We start from the raw sequence: 17,835 nt of genomic DNA on the forward strand, positions 1-17,835 counted from the left end.
CTAGTGCAGTTCACTGTTGTGTGCGGTCTGTTAGTTGTGTTTGGTGCTGGCTCCCCTCTGTCCTCCATTAAAGCTCGGCTCCATCCCCGCTGTACGGCGCAGGCCCGAAGTAGCGCAGCCGCTCTGAGGTTAGTGCCCTACCGCGCAATCTCCATCTATTTCAGCCTCGGCGCAGCCGCATCATCGAACCCGGCAGCGTTGGGGTGAACGATGCAGATTGTTTAGATGTTGACTGGAGTCGGATTGTATTTTAAATCTGTTTTTGGGGGGAATCGTGATCTAGGCGCGTATCGACTTCAACCTCGGAGAGAGAAGAATAGCTGAGGATGAGCCCACAGGCCCGGGCCTGTTATAGAGCTATGTTTTTGTGTGATTTCTTTTGCGCGGGTTTCGTGCTAGCTGCTGCATTACGATGGCTTTCACTGCGCCCTGTAATCGCTTTGTTTAGTGTCTGAACGTGGAAAATTGTTGGCAGAATTCGTGTTATTTTAGACGACCGGCTTTATACCGCCAAATGGTTAGCTAGGCAGCTAATTAGCTGAATGTAGGGCATTGCTAGCTTAGCTCAGTGAAGCAGTCGTTGACAGTAGACCGGCAGATCCGGCTAACTGTACACCAGTGTCTGGCACGATCAATTCTTTATCCGGTGCTGTGCAAAATTAAGCTGGTTGCAGGTCACTAAATTGGTTACACATACACATTCTTGTGGAATTGTGCGTTTCGTGCATCACTGATCTCCTCAGTGTCTAGACTTCATGTACTGCAGCTGACAATAAATATATTAGACTGAAATGAATGACCTGAATTTCAGTTTTATTTATTTATGTATTTATTTATTTTATTTTATTTCTTATTTTGGTGGGGGGGCAGTATAGACGTTCTTGTAGGCCACTGTAAAAGTTAAAACAGTGTGTGCAGATACATGATTATAAAACTATTCTATAAATCATCTTTGCACTGTATCAATGAAGCAGGTTATCTACATGAAACTGTCTCCTTTCATTTATTCATAAACCTTTTAGACGCTGTAAGTTGATTGATTTGGAGCGAACATAAGCATTTGTGTGTGTTAGTGTGCAATATATGTTTATTTTTCCTCAGCCACACTACAGTGTAATTCCACATACTCACATATCCAGTTTTCCAAATTAATATGGAGTTTCCCATACTGTGACAACAATTTTAAAGACCCTTTAGTTGGACATTAAATTGTGATTTGTATCTAAGTTGTGCTAAGCTATCTATTACTGGGTGGATGCACATCTTCCGAATTCATCACCTGTAACACCTAACATAAGTGCCCTCTATGGGCAGAATGAAAGTGGTACAGTCAGACAAGAGTGAAAAAAATGAAACGTTCTTTTCAGACAATACTCTTCCAAATGAAATTCCCTATTAATGCAGCATGACGTCCTCTGGAGGCAGAGCGGCAGTGGTGCACTAAGCACAAACACAAAGACACCACAGCATCTTCATCAGACAACTCTCCCTGTAAAAATAAATGACAGTGGCAGCTGTGCATGGTCACAGTTTTGTCTGAAATATCGTAACACTTCCAAATTCTTGGTGCATATGAATTAATTTAAGTGTATAAATAAATATCAGCATATTGTCTTGTTAGGATAACATATCATTATTCGTTAAATTTGATGTACTTTTATCACTTCCCTCTTTCTTTCCTCAGTAACTGTACTGTAGACCAGCTGGCTGATAATGGATGAGCACTCCGTTCACCAGACAGAGCACATGACCACCATTGAGGCTAGCGCTGTCAGCCAGCAGGTGCATTTACAAACATAATAAATGGTGTAAATTAGAAACAAATTTACTGATATTAATCACTCATCTTGTTAAAGATCAGAAATCTTAACGGCCCACTAAAGTGCGAGTCCCAGGTTCATTCATTCATTGATTCGTGTATAGGTACATGTGACCACCTTGACTGACACATCCATGATGAGCGCTGAGGAAGACTCGACCTCCTCGCCAGATGACGATCCTTATGATGACACAGACATCCTCAACTCGGCTGGCACTGATGAGGTCACAGCTCACCTGGCTGCTGCAGGTGAGTCTAAAGCAGCAGCAACAAGCAGAAGTGCTTCACGACCTGTAGACTTATGTTTATAATTGTTATTAAGGTTGCAAAGTTTGTGGCAAATTAGACAGTCAACTCCTTACAACAGACCATTTTTTATTTTTATTCTTCTTAGCATCTGTGATTAATTATACAAGCCTGGTAAATCCCATGACGCCATAATTTAAGCAAAATGCTTTCAATTGAGCAACAGGTGGCGCCAGTGGATTAGTTGTGTAGGCAGTGTTGCCTTTGTCAAGCCTCTGCCATGTTTTTTTTTTTTTTTCCATCTTTATCCCTTAAAGTTGACATGATTTGAAATTAAATCGGTGAAATGCTATTTCAGGTCTTTTTAAAGACATATTTTATATTAAAAAAAGAGAACGAACAATAAACAGTAACAACCACATGGGCTTTAAAAGCTCAAATCAGAGAAGGAAAATACTTTGTCTCTTTTTACCTTTGGTAAAATCTCTCCTCCTCCTCTTTCTTTCAGGGCCAGTGGGTATGGCAGCTGCTGCTGCTGTAGCAACTGGGAAGAAAAGAAAAAGGCCTCATATCTTTGAATCCAACCCTTCCATCCGTAAGAGACAGCAGACTCGTCTGCTCAGGTGGATCTAATAGCTTTTCTGTTAGCAGCTACGGTGACCAAAATATCCCTCACTCAGCTCCTAGGGTAGAATTGTTGTTGTGCTTTGTAGCTTTTAATCTGAACACAGAAGTAAAGGATGGTGTTTGTTAACAGGAAACTGCGAGCCACGTTGGATGAGTACACCACTAGAGTGGGTCAACAAGCCATAGTGTTGTGCATCTCCCCCTCCAAACCCAACCCTGTGTTCAAGGTGTTTGGTGCTGCTCCTCTGGAGAATGTGGTAAGTCTCATAAATAGAGCAGGTAGAAAGCATTAGTTTGTAACACAGTGAAATTTACCATCACACCAAACCTCAGTGGTCTCCTTCATTTATTTCAGTGAAGCCCTCTCAGTCATTCACGCGTTTGCAGTGTTTCCCTTGTCATAAGTATACACTGCATGTTAGATCAACTGAATCTGCTTTACATCTTTCCTCCTAAAAGCTATTTATGTATTAAAAATACTCATAATTTTATAGCTAATAATAATTTATTAAAGGCCATATTGATTTTGTCTTAATAACATAACCAAAAACGGCATGCAGTTACTTATCTTTGTCCAGGTATCTACTAGCAAATGTTTTCTTCAGTGATTTTTTAAAACCTGCTATCACTCTTAAGAGCTCAGGCTGACACACTGTGATGTATCTTTCATGGATACTAGGTAAGAAAGTATAAGAGCATGTTGTTGGAGGACCTGGAGAACGCCCTGGCTGAACATGCCCCTGCAGGTGGAGAACTCGCCTCAGAGCTGCCCCCGCTCACAATTGATGGCATCCCCGTCTCTGTGGATAAGATGACCCAGGTAAGGCTTACTGCGGATTTATTCTTTAGTGGGGAATCTACGCCGTAGCTACGTCTTAACTGCAAACTTGAATTTATCAGTGAGAGAATAACAATCATCATGTCAATTTAAGGGACAATAAAATCAGTATAGGAATTGTCAGCAAATTCCTGGAGGGTGATTGCTGAAACTATCAACTTTACGTCCAGGGATGCAAGGCAAGGCAAGTTTATTTGTATAGCACAATTCAACAACAAGGTGATTCAAAGTGCTTTACAGAGACATTAGAAACAAAAACAAATAAAAAGCATGATTTAAAATTGATTAAAACACGCAAACTAACTAACTAACTAACAAACAAACAAACAAAACAGTATATAAAATCAAAAATCAAAACAGATAAAATCTGAAAAGTAGATAAAATCAGTAGTTAAAATGTGAGTTTTGAAATTTAAGCTTAAGTGCAGATTTGGTGCTTTATTTAAATGCAGCTGAGAATAAGTGAGTCTTCAACCTGGATTTAAATAAACTGAGTGTTTCAGCTGATCTGAGGCTTTCTGGGAGTTTGTTCCAGATATATGGAGCATAAAAGCTGAATGCAGCTTCTCCGTGTCTGGTTCTGACTCTGGGAACTGATAAAAGACCGGATCCAGATGACCTGAGGGATCTGGAAGGTTCATACTGGGTCAGGAGGTCACTGATGTATTTTGGTCCTAAACCATTCAGAGCTTTATAGACCAGCATCAGAACTTTAAAGTCTATCCTCTGACGGACAGGCAGCCAGTGTAAAGACCTCAGAGCTGGACTGATGTGGTCCACTTTTTTGGTCTTAGTGAGGACTCGAGCAGCAGAGTTCTGAATGAGCTGTAGTTGTCTGACTGATTTTTTAGGTAGACCTGTAAAAATGCTGTTACAGTAATCAAGCCTACTAAAGATGAATGCATGGACTAGTTTTTCCAGGTCCTGTTGACACATCAGATCTTTTATCCTTGAAATATTCTTGAGGTGATAGTAAGCTGATTTTGTTATTGTCTTAATGTGTTTTTCTAAGTTTAAGTCTGCATCCATGTAACCCCCCCTCCCGCCAAAACAAAACGAAATGAAACAAAACTGACTGACCACAACAAAAAGACACAAAAATACTAGGACACAATCACAAAGTAATGAAAACATAATACATCAGCACAAGCTTAAATGCCAACAACAACCTCAGCCACTTACATTTATGCTGTAGGCTCTACAAAGTTTCCCCGCAGAAATCTAAATAAGGCCTTCTCTCTATTCTCTAGAAGTGCTAAGGTTTACTCTCTTTTTCCTTTGTACAAATTATCACTAATACACACACACACTACTCCCAGCAGAGGGCACCAGCCGCTAACAAACCCGAAAGTTTAAACTATGTCTTATAACTAGTGAGAGGAAGGGCTTAGCTAACTACATGTAGCAAGGTCAAATGCTTATTTGTAGCTGTGTTGTCCACTAGCTCATTTTTGATGTTTTTGATTAATCTATTCAGCAGTCATGCATTTATTCTCATCCTGAAGAGCAGCATCACCTTTAAAATAACTCTTATTGGAGAAAAAGCTAATCCTTCTCTTTGATAAGCAGAGCAGCCATTGTAGGCCGTTCATCGTAGCGTTAGTACCACTCGCAGGCCTGAATTTTCTTTTCAGCCCAGGGGAGCATGGCTTGTTTACTCTGCCGTCCCAGTGCTGCTGACGCATTCTCTAGATCATCGTCACAGTAGGCAGCATGACAGTGGCCCTCAGAGACGATCCACAACCCTCGGCGCGCGTTAGCCAATCCCAGTGCCGGATGAATCCTTGGAGGCCAGGTGTTAGTTGGAGCTTGTTTTTCTGGAAGTAGTAGGATGAGATTATCGCGAGTAACCTGTTGCCTCACTCAATTTCGACAAGCCGGGTGGAAAGGTGTGGGGGTGGGTGTTTTTACAGATATGTGTGTGCTGCGCGTTGGAAACAGGAAGTTGTTTAGTCCTTCTGGGAAAAGCTAGTAAACCTTGGCCAAGGAATGAGATGAGAGGAAGCTAATTTAGAAGAGACACCCAGTTCGTATCAGAAACATGTCTTCTAAAAGGATATCTGCAGTAGAATTTTATACAGCTGAAGAAATCCCAAATGAGGTTAAGCAGAGGCCCTAGTCTGTCAGATATATGGAGCATCTGTAGCAGGTGATCCCACGACTAGCTTGAGCTCATAATTACCCCCTTGCCTTGTTAGGTTCAGGAACCCGGCAACATAACAGCCTTCCTGAAACCTGATTGGACCACTGCTTGGAGGATTAGGATTGGGGTGGGGTGGGGTGGTGGGTGCGAGGGCAACATGCCACTTAACTCGCTAGCCACTGTAATTTGGCCATCTGGCCTTGCACACATACATCCACATACGTCCACATCATCACAGGTGTAAATGGGAGAATCATTTTGCTACAAGGCTTTTTCGCAGGTTAATGCAGGTTGCTGAGCTAGTGTTGGCTCTGGTGGAGCTCCATTACGTGGAGGGTTTGCTGTTCGAAAGCTGGCACGAAGCACCGACACTCCATTTTCTATCAAGATCCATTTTCTCATATCTGTTTGCGTGATGCACTGAGGAGCTGTTTGACTGTGAGTTAGAAAAGGGGGGCCTAACGGGGAGGAGGGAGGGATTTATTTCTCCCGGAACCAAATTTAGCTTGTGATGTCAAGGCAGGCGGACGCTGCAGTGCCTCATTGTGCAATATAATCCCCCGGTGATGCTTGCATATTACCGGGACGCCGAGGACACTGGCACTAAACCCCCACCTCGGCATGTCAGTGAGTGTAAGCGCGCGCCTGCTCGGGCTCTGTCGACGTGATGGGCAGTGCGTGTGCGTGCCACTCACTACTGCACATGAAGTATGCATACAGACGATCGATAACAAGCAAATCAGATGATATTAAGAATGACATCCGCTCGCTTTTTCACCTTGTCAGGCAGCTGTTATTCAAGTTTAGAAACTAGATGCACCATAAAGCTTGGATTTTTAGCTTTTAACGCAACAACATTTTCACCAGCTGGTCACCTGCAAAATCAGCACTTTTTACTTCATTGTAAGATATTCCAAAACGGTGGACAAGCACTTGATAAATGGACTGATTCTTACATCTATACAACATGCCACATTCACATTTCTTCTAAGCTTTTAGTGCTTCCTAACAAACATTCACACTCTGATGGATGCATCATACTAACCTGGGGTTAGTATCTTGCCCAAGGATCCTTGGCATACAAACTGGAGGAGCCAGGGATTGAACCACTAACCTTCCGATCAGTAGGTGACCTGCTCTACCTCCTGAGCTACAGCCACCCCATCTTGATACCGTCTTGATAGAGTCTGTTGACAATAAAGAAATAAGTCTGTACAGTGCACCTATTAGCACAGACTTAATGCAGTGCCCTTGTTTGACAGTCGATTTTAATTTTTAACAGTAACTGTCTCGTCCTTGTTAATACCTCTGCTCAGTGTCCTGGAGCCTTTGTTGGAACAGGCTGTCTGTTGGATCACCTCTGATGTGCTCACAGTGTCTGTCTGATACGTCAGGCTGGAGCCATAGCCATAGATTGGTCTGTTAGTAAACCTGACCCCATTGTTCTCCTTTTAGAAGGTCTGTTTCTATTTTCAGGCCTTGACCACCTCAGCACACGCTGCAGGTACCTAATGCACTCCTCTCGCAGCCTGCTCAAGGGCGTGTATGCCCTGCAGCTTTGCACATTATTTTTCTGCCTATATCATCTGTTTTTTCCATGCATTTTTTTTCCTCTTTTATTTTCCTTTAGGCACAGCTGCGAGCATTTATCCCAGAGATGTTGAAGTACTCAACAGGCAGAGGGAAGCCTGGCTGGGGTAAAGAGAGCTGCAAGCCAGTGTGGTGGCCCGACGACATCCCCTGGGCCAACGTTCGCAGTGATGTGCGCACAGAGGAGCAGAAACAGAGAGTAAGACAAACACTAGTATAATGTGATATTTTGCTGGGAAAGAGTACTTGGTTGTAAGTGCACAAAATGAATGTAGCTTGTGAGTACAGATCACTCAACAACAAACTAAACAGATGTTGTATTGTACACCCATGAGAAAGATTCTTTTTACACAGTGTTTTAACCCTGTTCTGTTACATTAGCTAGTTCTGTTTGGTGGTGTCTAAAGATGCAGAGCTCTTGTCTTTGCAAGAGTCACCTGCCACGTGAAATTCAGTGACAGTGATAACAGTCCTTAAAGACAGTTGATGGCATTTTGGGAAATGCCCATATTTGGTTAACTTAGAACAGTAGTTCTAACTACTAAGCCATCCTAGACAACTTTAGGATTTGGATCATTGCTACCTTAGTGACACAAGTCGCTTTAAGATAGATTGGTGTGATATGATGTAACATACCAGAGAAAGACGCAAAGATACCATATGAAGGAGTAAAAGATACAGAAAGCTTGTTTTATTAGCATACATATAGCAGAATTTTAGTAGTAAATTGTTTTGTAGACCTCAAGGAAAATTGCTACAACTCATGAATCAACACTTTAAATATGAAGCTACAGCTAATGCACACCTTTGAAGCTCATTATTTTTTCCTCTTAATATAGCATGAGAAGAACAGGCTTTAGAGGTGCTGGTAAGCCAAGTCTATGCACTTTTAGTAGAACCAGCACAGCTGTTGACACCTTTTCTGTCATTTATTTTGTGTTTTCTGTGTATCTTCTGAGATAGCTCTAGAGCAAAGGAAACAGGCGCATGTCTATTCATTATTACAGTTTAATTTAACCCCATTGTACATAATTCATATTTACCATCTGATTATATTAAGAGATGTACCATGCCTTAGAGTCATCAGTCTTAAGAATTTTTGCAGACATTAAATTGTGTCTGTACTTCCTCAGGTGTCTTGGACGCAGGCGTTGCGAACCATAGTGAAGAACTGCTATAAGCAGCATGGCCGTGAGGATCTATTATATGCTTTTGAAGACCAGCAGGTAACCACGGCAACCACCACCCAGCACCACCTGACAACTGCACAAAGTATCGCTCACCTTGTGCCCTCACAAACCGTGGTACAGACCATCAACAATCCAGATGGAACAGTCTCGCTTATCCAGGTGCGTTTTATTCACTGCATGGCTTTTATACTCCTGAGTGGGAGTTTTTGCCCCTCTTGTTGTGTTTTTACAGAGCCTAATGCACTTGGTGGAAATGTATTGTTTTCAGGTCGGTACAGGACACACAGTTGCCACTCTTGCGGATGCGTCGGAGCTGCCTGGTGTGACAGTGGCACAAGTTAACTACTCAACGGTAACTGAGGGAGAGGTAACACCCACATGCGTTCAAACGGGCCTAGAAATCGTTCTTTTATCAAAAACCATACTGAAACACATTAAGTTATTTACTGCACACGTAGCCTCTTAAAAATTCACTCTATATAATACCACAAAATCAAAACTAAAGCCACAAGTCCATCAATCTAATATCAGCAATATTTGCTCAGTCTCATTACTTCATTGCTAATGTTCATCTACACTTCAGAAGTGTAAATCCACACAGGGCCAAATGTATACATGCAGGCTCATATATATTACATATATATCCCACTAATATTTGGTAGTTTAGCATATTGAACCTTGACCAGAACATTTTGCTTACCGTTGCAAGCTTCTGGCATTAGACGTGGCTGGATATTTAACACTCTTCTTGTTCATTTAAATTGGTTAGTGGTCCAAAAGCTTTCAGTAGGGTTGAGGTTGGGCCATTACAAAAGCTTTATGTCGTCAGCCTGTTTTCTGCATTCTAAAATTAGCTTTGATATATCATTGCCCTGTTAGAAAACCCAACTGTGTCGAAGTTTGAAATGTTCTAATTTAAAGAACTTGGAGGGAGTCTTATTTATTCGATCCACATTGTGTAATGTACAAGTACCACTGATTACCAAATAGCACTAGCGCATGATGCTACCACCATCATGCTTGACAGTGACGCTGGTGTTCCAGCAGTTTCCAGCTCATGGCAGGCTTGAGCGTTGGTGGTTCCTGGGTTCTTTCTGAATATCCCAAACAATTACCTCTCATCAGGGGGGACAGTTTGGGTGTTCTTCCAAGTTGGCAAAGGGTTGAAAATCGGAAAAACTTGTTCTTGCATAAAACCATTTGAACTGATGAAATCTTTAGTTATTTAGAAATGGCTCCACAAGATCTTCCCAATTTGTGGAAATCTACAATTTTCCTTTTTAAGATTTTCACTGAGTTACTTGGACTTTCCCATTGTTCTGAGTATTGGTCATTCCTACCAGCTGTAGTTAAATAATGAACACTAGCAAGAATTAATTGGCCTTGTCAAGTTAAAACACATTGTTGAACTTTCAACAAATCCTGTTAGTGTGTTGTGAGTGTTGATATTTTGGCCTGTGTGTATAATTTTGACCCTGTGTGGAACAGAGAAAATGTAAAATATGTTTGCTATACAATCGTTTAATCCGAGTAAAAGAACAGCTCGAAGAAGAAGCCTAAAATTAGCATGACATTCATGCCCCTGATAAGTGTATGTAAACTTAAGTATATACTTTGTTTTTCCTCCAGGTGGAACCAAGCTGGGCCACCCTGCAGGGCGGGGAGATGACAATCCAAACGACTCAAGCATCGGAGGCCACGCAGGCAGTGGCATCCCTAGCTGAAGCTGCTGTCGCTGCTAGCCAAGAGATTCAGCCCGGAGCCACTGTTACAATGGCACTGAACAGGTGATTCTGACAGAGCTGAATATTATGTTATGTGATTTCCTGAGATATTATAATAGGTCTCTAAGCTATAAGAAGGGAGTGCATGCAGTGTAAATGGTCCAGGTACAAGGACAGGACTAAAAAATGCAAACTTAGATCTGGAATAACTTTGCTCAAGACAACTTTTAAAAAGGTTAAAAAAAAATTACAAAATAGTCTATTGTAATAGTAGCTAACATCCCTATGTTGTTAAGCCTAAGCCTACAAATGTGTTAACAGAGAAGAAAGTTTTGGTGCTGTCACCAGAAAACACCAGAACCTTTTAAACAAAAAAATGTTATTATCATGTCGAGTTTTAATTTCACTAAGAAAAAAAAAACTGACAAGTATAAAAAATGTCATAAATGCACAGGCAGCTATAAGCAGCTGGATGAAAATGGGACAAATGTGTCAGAGCAGGTTACTGGATTCCCTGGAGATACTTTTTGTCCTGTTTCAGCATCTAAATAATTAGCTTGTACCCTTTTATACCAGCAGCATGCACGGTGTAGAACCATTAAACCAGTTGTTAGGCACATATTTCACGTTCTAACAGCTCTTACCTGCTGATACGCAGATAAGAGCAGACTAAAATAGCTGCATTTGAGATGTTGTGAGTATAAATATACAGCATTACATCTCTACTTCATTTAGGCTGCTGTGTTAGAAAAAGAAAAAAATGTTTTCAGTCCTGTTATAGTCACAAATTAAAGTTCCTGTAGGATCACAACAGAAGCAGGTTAATAGTTTGTTGTAGGCTTCGGTCGCAGTTAAAAGAAGCTAACCCTTGGCTACCCGCTTCCTGAATTACATTTTTTTCAGCAGTTTGTTTCTGAAGTCAGTCACCTAGATACTGCCACGTTAGAATTTTTTTTCACTGCAGTCCTGTCCTGGCAATCATTTCAGATGTGTATGGGTATGTCCCGCTGGGGCTTGTTACCTGCACCCACCTGAGACCCCCTCCTTCTCATTTCCCCTCCCTTCCTGCTGTTTACCTGAGCTGAGCTACTCTGGGCTCTCCACTCTGCCGTCTCTGGAACATTTTGTGTCTGTTTTCCAGCTACAGATGAGGTGCAGAGCCTCTTATCCTCACTGTTTTCCTTCTGTGCGATTAAATATTACCTGAGATGCAACATTTATTAGCCACGGTCAAAACTCCCAGCAAGCTTAAACATCCAATTTAAATTCACATATTAAACAATGAAACAACACACAAAAAAACGGTGTCGTTTCTGGTACACTTGATTGCATCATCAAGAATCTGTTGTCTCAGCTCTCGCATCTCCTCTTCCTTTCTTTCTGTCTCTCTATATTTCTGCCTCAAGCCTGATTATCATAAAGCTGCGAAAGTGGTGTGCTAATAAGCTGGTAGTAATTCTGCTGCATAGATCCAGTATATAAAACTGCTTTGTTAGACCCATAGCACCTGTCCTTTGGAGTGATGTGACCGATTCTCTGTAAGTCCAGACTAGAAAAGCCTCTTATAGCTCGTGTATTCCTGCGTCTTCACCCCACATCTCTCTAATAACCCTTGGCTCTCTGAGCAGACTTTTAATTGCATGTATAGAAATATGTTTGTTTGTTTTTTTACATATAGTGCACTTGTGTTTGTGTGTTACAGTGAGGCAGCAGCTCATGCTGTAGCGACGCTGGCAGAAGCCACACTACAAGGCGGAGGTCAAATTGTCCTGGCAGAGACGGCAGCTGCTGTTGGGGCGCTGGCAGGGGTTCAAGATGCCACAGGTACCCAATTATCAGCAACACTGAAGCAACATAAAATAAAATACACCTCAAATTGCAGCAATTACATAATTAGAAAGAAAGGTGTCAAGTGTTTTTTTGGTATGCAGCATTGAACTGTAAAGACAATGAAGGTCTGAAAAGTCATAGTTATTACCTCACTACTGCAGTGCATGCAATCACAGGTACATTAGTAACATTATCAAACAATCAAACAGTGGTGGTTTATATATAAACTATGTTATCTATACTGGCGACCACATAAATCAATTTATCTATATTATTTACGAGGACCCCAAAGACTAGATTACCGCTCTCTGGAATGACTCCAGCCTTGCCAATATACTTCCTCAGGTGCCCTGCAGTAGGTCTGATTAATGGTTGTCACGAAAAGTGCAAAACAAACACATACAGAGATTCTTTCATTTATCAGAAGATAGTCACACTGTGGTCATGCAGTGTTTAAATGATGCTGAGTTGGTAATGAGTGGCCCGAGACTACCAATAAAATATCACCTACACCTTTACGAACCACCAGAAGCCTGAAATATTTTTCCAATCTTCTTATGTTTTGGTGAGTCCGTGCGAATTAGTTTCCTGTTTTTAGCTGGCATAAGTGGCACCCAATGTGATCGTCTGCTGCTGTAGTCCACATGTTGTGCAATCAAAGATGCTCTTCTGCATACCTTGGTTGCAGCGAGTGGTTATTTGAGTTACTGCTGCTTTCCTGTCACCTTGAAGTAATCTGGCTTTCTCTTCTGACCTCTGGCATCAAAAAAGTATTGTTACTCAGAACTGATGCTTGCTCGTTATAGAGATGGTTGTGTGGGAAAATCCCAGTAGATCAGCAGCAAATATGACACCCACAGCCTTGCGACACTCAAAGTCACTGTCTTTCTCATTCTTATGCTAAATTTCAACTTTAGCAAATAATCTTGACCATATTTACATGCCTGATTACATTGAGTTGCTTGCCACGGGTGGCTGTGGCTCAGGTGGTAGAGCGGATCAGGTACTGATCGGAAGGTTCGATCCTTGGCTTCCCCAGTCTGCATGCCAAATATGCTTGGGCAAGATACTAACCCCAAGTTGCCCTCTGATGCGTTCATCGGAGTGTGAATGAGTGTGAATGTTGATTAATTTGCACTTTAGTTTAGAAGTGCTTGTATGAGTGGATGTGAATGGTTGAATGAGGCATGTTGTATACAGCGCTTTAAGTACACTGGGAGAGTAGAAAAGCGCTATATAAGAATCAGTCCATTTACCATATAATTGGCTGATTAGATATTAGTGTTTTTGACCAGTGGAACAGCACCTTGAGGTGACTGTTGTTGTGATTTGGCACTATATTAAAATTAATAAAATAAAATTGAATCGAATCTAAATTGAATTGGAACAGGTGTGCCTAATGAAATGAAAGTTTTGACATTAAAAAAAATCCTCTTGGTAGACTTTCATGGACAAACAGTAAGGAATGAGGAATATTTTTCTAAAATATGTGTTCTATGTGTACTTTACAATAGAATAAAAAAAATTAATCAGTAAATGTGTGCAATTACATTTTACCCATTGGTGTTTGTGTGCGCTCCCCAGCCAATGGCCTTTCTAATTAGCCTTACTAAGTGTAAGCTTCCCACCCGTAGAACAACTGTGAGGCCTCTGAGCCCCCACATTGTAATCTGCTCTGTGCTGATGTGACAGATGGTGTGTATTTATGTGTGCATCTTGTCCCTTCTTTTAATGACACGCTATTAGAGGTTCACCCTCCGTAAATGCATAGTGCAAACGCTGCTATTGCCGTGTGTCTGCTGGGACTAGGCTAGTTTGCAGCGACAGCCTTCCCTCTTTGCTCAGTAGCACTGACAACAATTTCGTGGATATGTTCCGTCAGTAGCCTCAAGGCTAAACATGAGGCTAATGTTTCATAAGCAATAACATTTTGTCAAAGCTGCATCCTGAGTATTTATTATTGTTGAACAATTTGATTCACTGGTTAATTTAAACGAATCGGGATATTGAATTGGGAAACCTTTTGTAGCCTGCAAGCTGTCAATCTTTTACTTATTATGTCATCTGATCAGTACAATACACATATTACACACACACAAACATGCACCAACACACAATGTACACTAGTCCAGGGGCATGAAGAGGTCCCTCTTGTGCCCTCCTTAAGAGCTTTGATCCACTCCATTATCAGTCCATAGTCTAATCACTTGACCAGCTGTCAGCAGACACCCCCAAGCTCTGTTGCTATATTTATATAGATATATGTATGTGTGTGTGTGTGTGTGTGTGTGTGCCCATGGAATTTCTGTTTAAATCACAGTACGAATCAGACTTGTGTTAGTGGGAGTTTTACAAACCAATGGTTCTGTAGCAGGCAAAGCTGGGAAACATGGTGTGTTTGCGTTCATTTTTTTTTATCTTTGCATAACAATTAAAGGTCTATAACAAATGCCAGGCTGTTGACAACAAAACGATTGTATCCATTACCTCATGTAGCCAAACTATTTTAGAAAACCAAATAACATCATCATGAAAGTTTCCTGTTAAAACATTGAGCAAATGCAAAAATAGGTGCTACGTCTGCATTCATATCCTATAATGGGGATTCACCTTATTCAAATCTAACATCTGCGGGCTTTGTGATTTATTTATTTATTTGGCATGTTGCTTCCTAAACCACAAAGAGCCATTTGGCTGTAATAGCTCATTCAAACAACTAACGAAGCTACCAAATCCAGCCCTTCTCACAACTATTGACCTTCGCTAATCACTGTAGTGCTACACAGCAGAGAAGACTGGTGTTTGAAGTGCACCAGCCAGGTTACACTGCTGATTGGCTTGTGTAGTAACCCAACACTGACAAAGACACATATATAAACACAGCTATACAAGGCATGACCCTTCATCTCTAAGTAACAATGTTCGAGTGGCACTTCAATTACAGATTGCACTTCGTCCCAGGTCTATGTTGCTGTGCCAGGCCAAAGCCACGCTCCCTATAAGGTTTCCTTCATAATAATTGTTAGCACAGCTTAACACTGTCACAAATAAGTGTCAAGAGGGGTGAGCAAGAGGCCACAAAGAGGACCAACAATTACGACCTTACCTGGCAGCAGAGTTCCATTTTTATTATTGAATGAATTGTTTTCTGTTTTTGTTCAAAATGTTATTTATTCTCAGTTACAATTATATCCACCCTTGTTTCATCTGGGTTACGTGTTTTAAGTGATTCATTTGTAATGTGGAGTGGTTGCCTGTAACATCCAGCATCTAAGCTTGCGGTAATGGGAGTGGGTATGAGCCACTGCCATCCCCTATGCTGACCTTCTTGCCTGCCTGTGACACTGTGACAGCTTGCAGGGTGGGGCAGAGCACCACGTGACTGCAGCAGTAATCCCTGCAGGCAGAGACACACAAACGGAGCTGGGAATGGGGGAAGTAAGCCGAGGACGTTCAATTGGGTCATTGTTCAGAAATGCCTTCTCTGTAACATGTCTGCCTTCTGTCACCAACAACTACCGTGAGTTGATGGGTTCCCAAAGGCCCGTGTAAAACATAAAATCCGTCAACAGGATTTCCTCTAGCAAGAGAATGTAAAAGCAGAATTTCTTAGCAGAAGAGCTGATTTATTTTTTTTAAGCGTGACAACCTGTGGGGTTGAAAAACAAAACCAAATAAACTGTGGATCCAGAGAAATGACCACTTTGGGGCATCTCAAAAACAGAGTCAGTCCCTTAGAGACTCCCATGTTAAAATCCCCAACTTCACAGCAATCTAACAATGCAATCTGCATTCACAAACACATTTTTAACACTATTTCATGTCTGCAAACCTAGATGGAAATGCATGGAGGGTACTTTGGGTTCAACATCTTTCCCATGGACGCTTAGCATACAGGTGCAGGAGCTGGGTATTGAATCACCAACCTAATGAATACTAGACAACCCGCTCTAAATTAGCCAGCATCTAAATGAGCCATCATAAACAAAAACAAGATTTCTGAGGACAGTAGAATAGAATTGGGTAACCAGTGAGGAGTATAAGATCTTCAAATGTCTAATAGGTTTATTTAAAAAAGGTACTTGTGTCCACCTGTGAATGATTTCCCTGTAATATTAACATACCTGTGACCTAAGTACTTGGTTTAAACTAATAAAAAATGTATTAGTGATGCTGGTGCGTGTGTTTAAGTCCAATTTGTCCTCTTCTTTCCTTTAGGTTTGGTCCAGATTCCAGTCAGCATGTACCAGACGGTAGTCACCAGCCTTGCCCAGGGTAACCGGCCCGTCCAGGTTGCAATGGCGCCTGTCGCCACACGCATAGATAACACTGTCACACTGGACGGCCAGGCAGTGGAGGTCGTAACCCTGGAGCAGTGACCTTGGAAGGAGCAGAAAGCACTGATTGGCCACCTAGGAGATTTGTTTGTCTGTTCTGTTTTCCAAGACATCATGCTGTGTACAATGTCAAATATATTTTTAAATGTGCATCTGCAGGGGAAGTGTGTTATCAATGCATTGTGTTTACTATGTAAAGAGATTGCGTTTGTTGGTGTATTTTTCCCATTTAGCATTGTTTTTTTGGGTTTTTTTTTTTTTTTTTTTAGCTCTGTGAAGTTGAGTATTTAGTATTTATTTCTTTACAATTAACCTTTGCTTAAAACAAAGATGAACCAAAAAGCTCGGGAGGAAAGCCACCCCTGTTTCACTGAGTGTGTCCCTTGTCTTTGTTTGGGATTTTTCACTATATTGTCCATGCTCAACTGTTTCTGTTTTTAGGATGACGAATTCAGTGCCATAGTCGGAAAGTCACTCCTGTGTTTCGCCATATTCACAATTGCTGTTCCCACCTCAACTCACTAACTCTCTCACTGTACAACACAGCATCTGAGATGCAGACACTCCCAGAAAGTCTTGCCCTGTTGTTTTTTCCCCCCCTTTTTTTGTTCTACTGTAATCCAAGTACATGCCAAAATTTTGCAAAGACTCAGGATAACTTTTTTTTTTTAACTGCTGGATGGCGGCGAGGACTTCCTGACGCAGTCTTATTGTCCACCAAATTTTTTTAAATAATTTTTTTTTCCTAGTGCATGGATTCGAGGAGGCAACCGTGTTATTTGCAACATGAACTCCTTTGTATGTCACGCAGGACTCGGTGGTCTCCATCACTTTGTATGTCACAGGAAGCTGGTCATACTTGGACAGAAACTGCACTATTTGTGATCCACAAAAGGATTTGCCACACAAAAAAAACCATGCTTGCCGAGAATCAACTCTGTTTGATGAAGGTGTAACAGTTGGTGTGACTTTCACCAAAATTGTGTATTCCAATAAAATGGCTGCTGTTCACCATTTATCCAGTTTCTCGGGTATTATTATACTCTTCATCCAAAAGCCTAACAATTAGTGGATTTTGTCATATTAACATCAAACATACATGTGAAAAGTCAGCTTTATAAAACCTTTTTGGCATCTGCAGGTTGGTTTTGTGATATCCTACAGCAGGGGTGTGCAACTCCAGTCCTCGACAGCTGCTGTCCTGCAGCTTTTAGATGCATCCTTGCTCCAACACAGCTGAATCAAATGGTTGTATCGCCTCTTCAGCATGCCATCAAGTTTGGTAAAGGTCTGATAACAAGCCATTCATTTGATTCAGTATAGTTTATATTTCAAATTCTGAAGATAGCCATAAAAATGACAAATAATATATGTAAAGCCAAAGTTAAATGTGCTTTTCAGTGTTACAATGCTTACTTTTAATAATAATAATAATAATAATACATTTTATTTAAGGGCGCCTTTCAGAAACCCAAGGTCACCTTACAAAAA

At 41.2% G+C, this 17,835-nt stretch overlaps 1 protein-coding gene across 2 annotated transcripts; it reads left to right on the forward strand.

Moving 5' to 3' along the window:
- Positions 1–13: 13 nt before the first annotated feature.
- nrf1 (nuclear respiratory factor 1) lies at positions 14–17,342 on the forward strand. 2 transcript variants are annotated; one of them, XM_085138410.1, is made up of 12 exons: positions 14–128; positions 1,685–1,782; positions 1,924–2,068; positions 2,574–2,688; positions 2,823–2,949; positions 3,372–3,512; positions 7,304–7,462; positions 8,397–8,612; positions 8,722–8,820; positions 10,083–10,240; positions 11,880–12,001; positions 16,226–17,342. In XM_085138410.1, the coding sequence occupies exons 2-12, from the start codon at positions 1,714–1,716 to the stop codon at positions 16,384–16,386; spliced, it is 1,512 nt and encodes a 503-aa protein (XP_084994536.1). In that variant the 5' UTR covers positions 14–128; positions 1,685–1,713; the 3' UTR covers positions 16,387–17,342. The 2 variants fall into 2 exon arrangements, with proteins under 2 accessions (XP_084994536.1, XP_084994537.1); XM_085138411.1 differs by lacking the exon at positions 14–128 and having other exon boundaries at positions 1,093–1,782; positions 8,722–8,805.
- Positions 17,343–17,835: the final 493 nt, after the last annotated feature.

The sequence above is a fragment of the Neolamprologus multifasciatus genome, chromosome 17 (genome assembly GCF_963576455.1).
Source record: "Neolamprologus multifasciatus chromosome 17, fNeoMul1.2, whole genome shotgun sequence".
NCBI lineage: Eukaryota > Metazoa > Chordata > Actinopteri > Cichliformes > Cichlidae > Neolamprologus > Neolamprologus multifasciatus.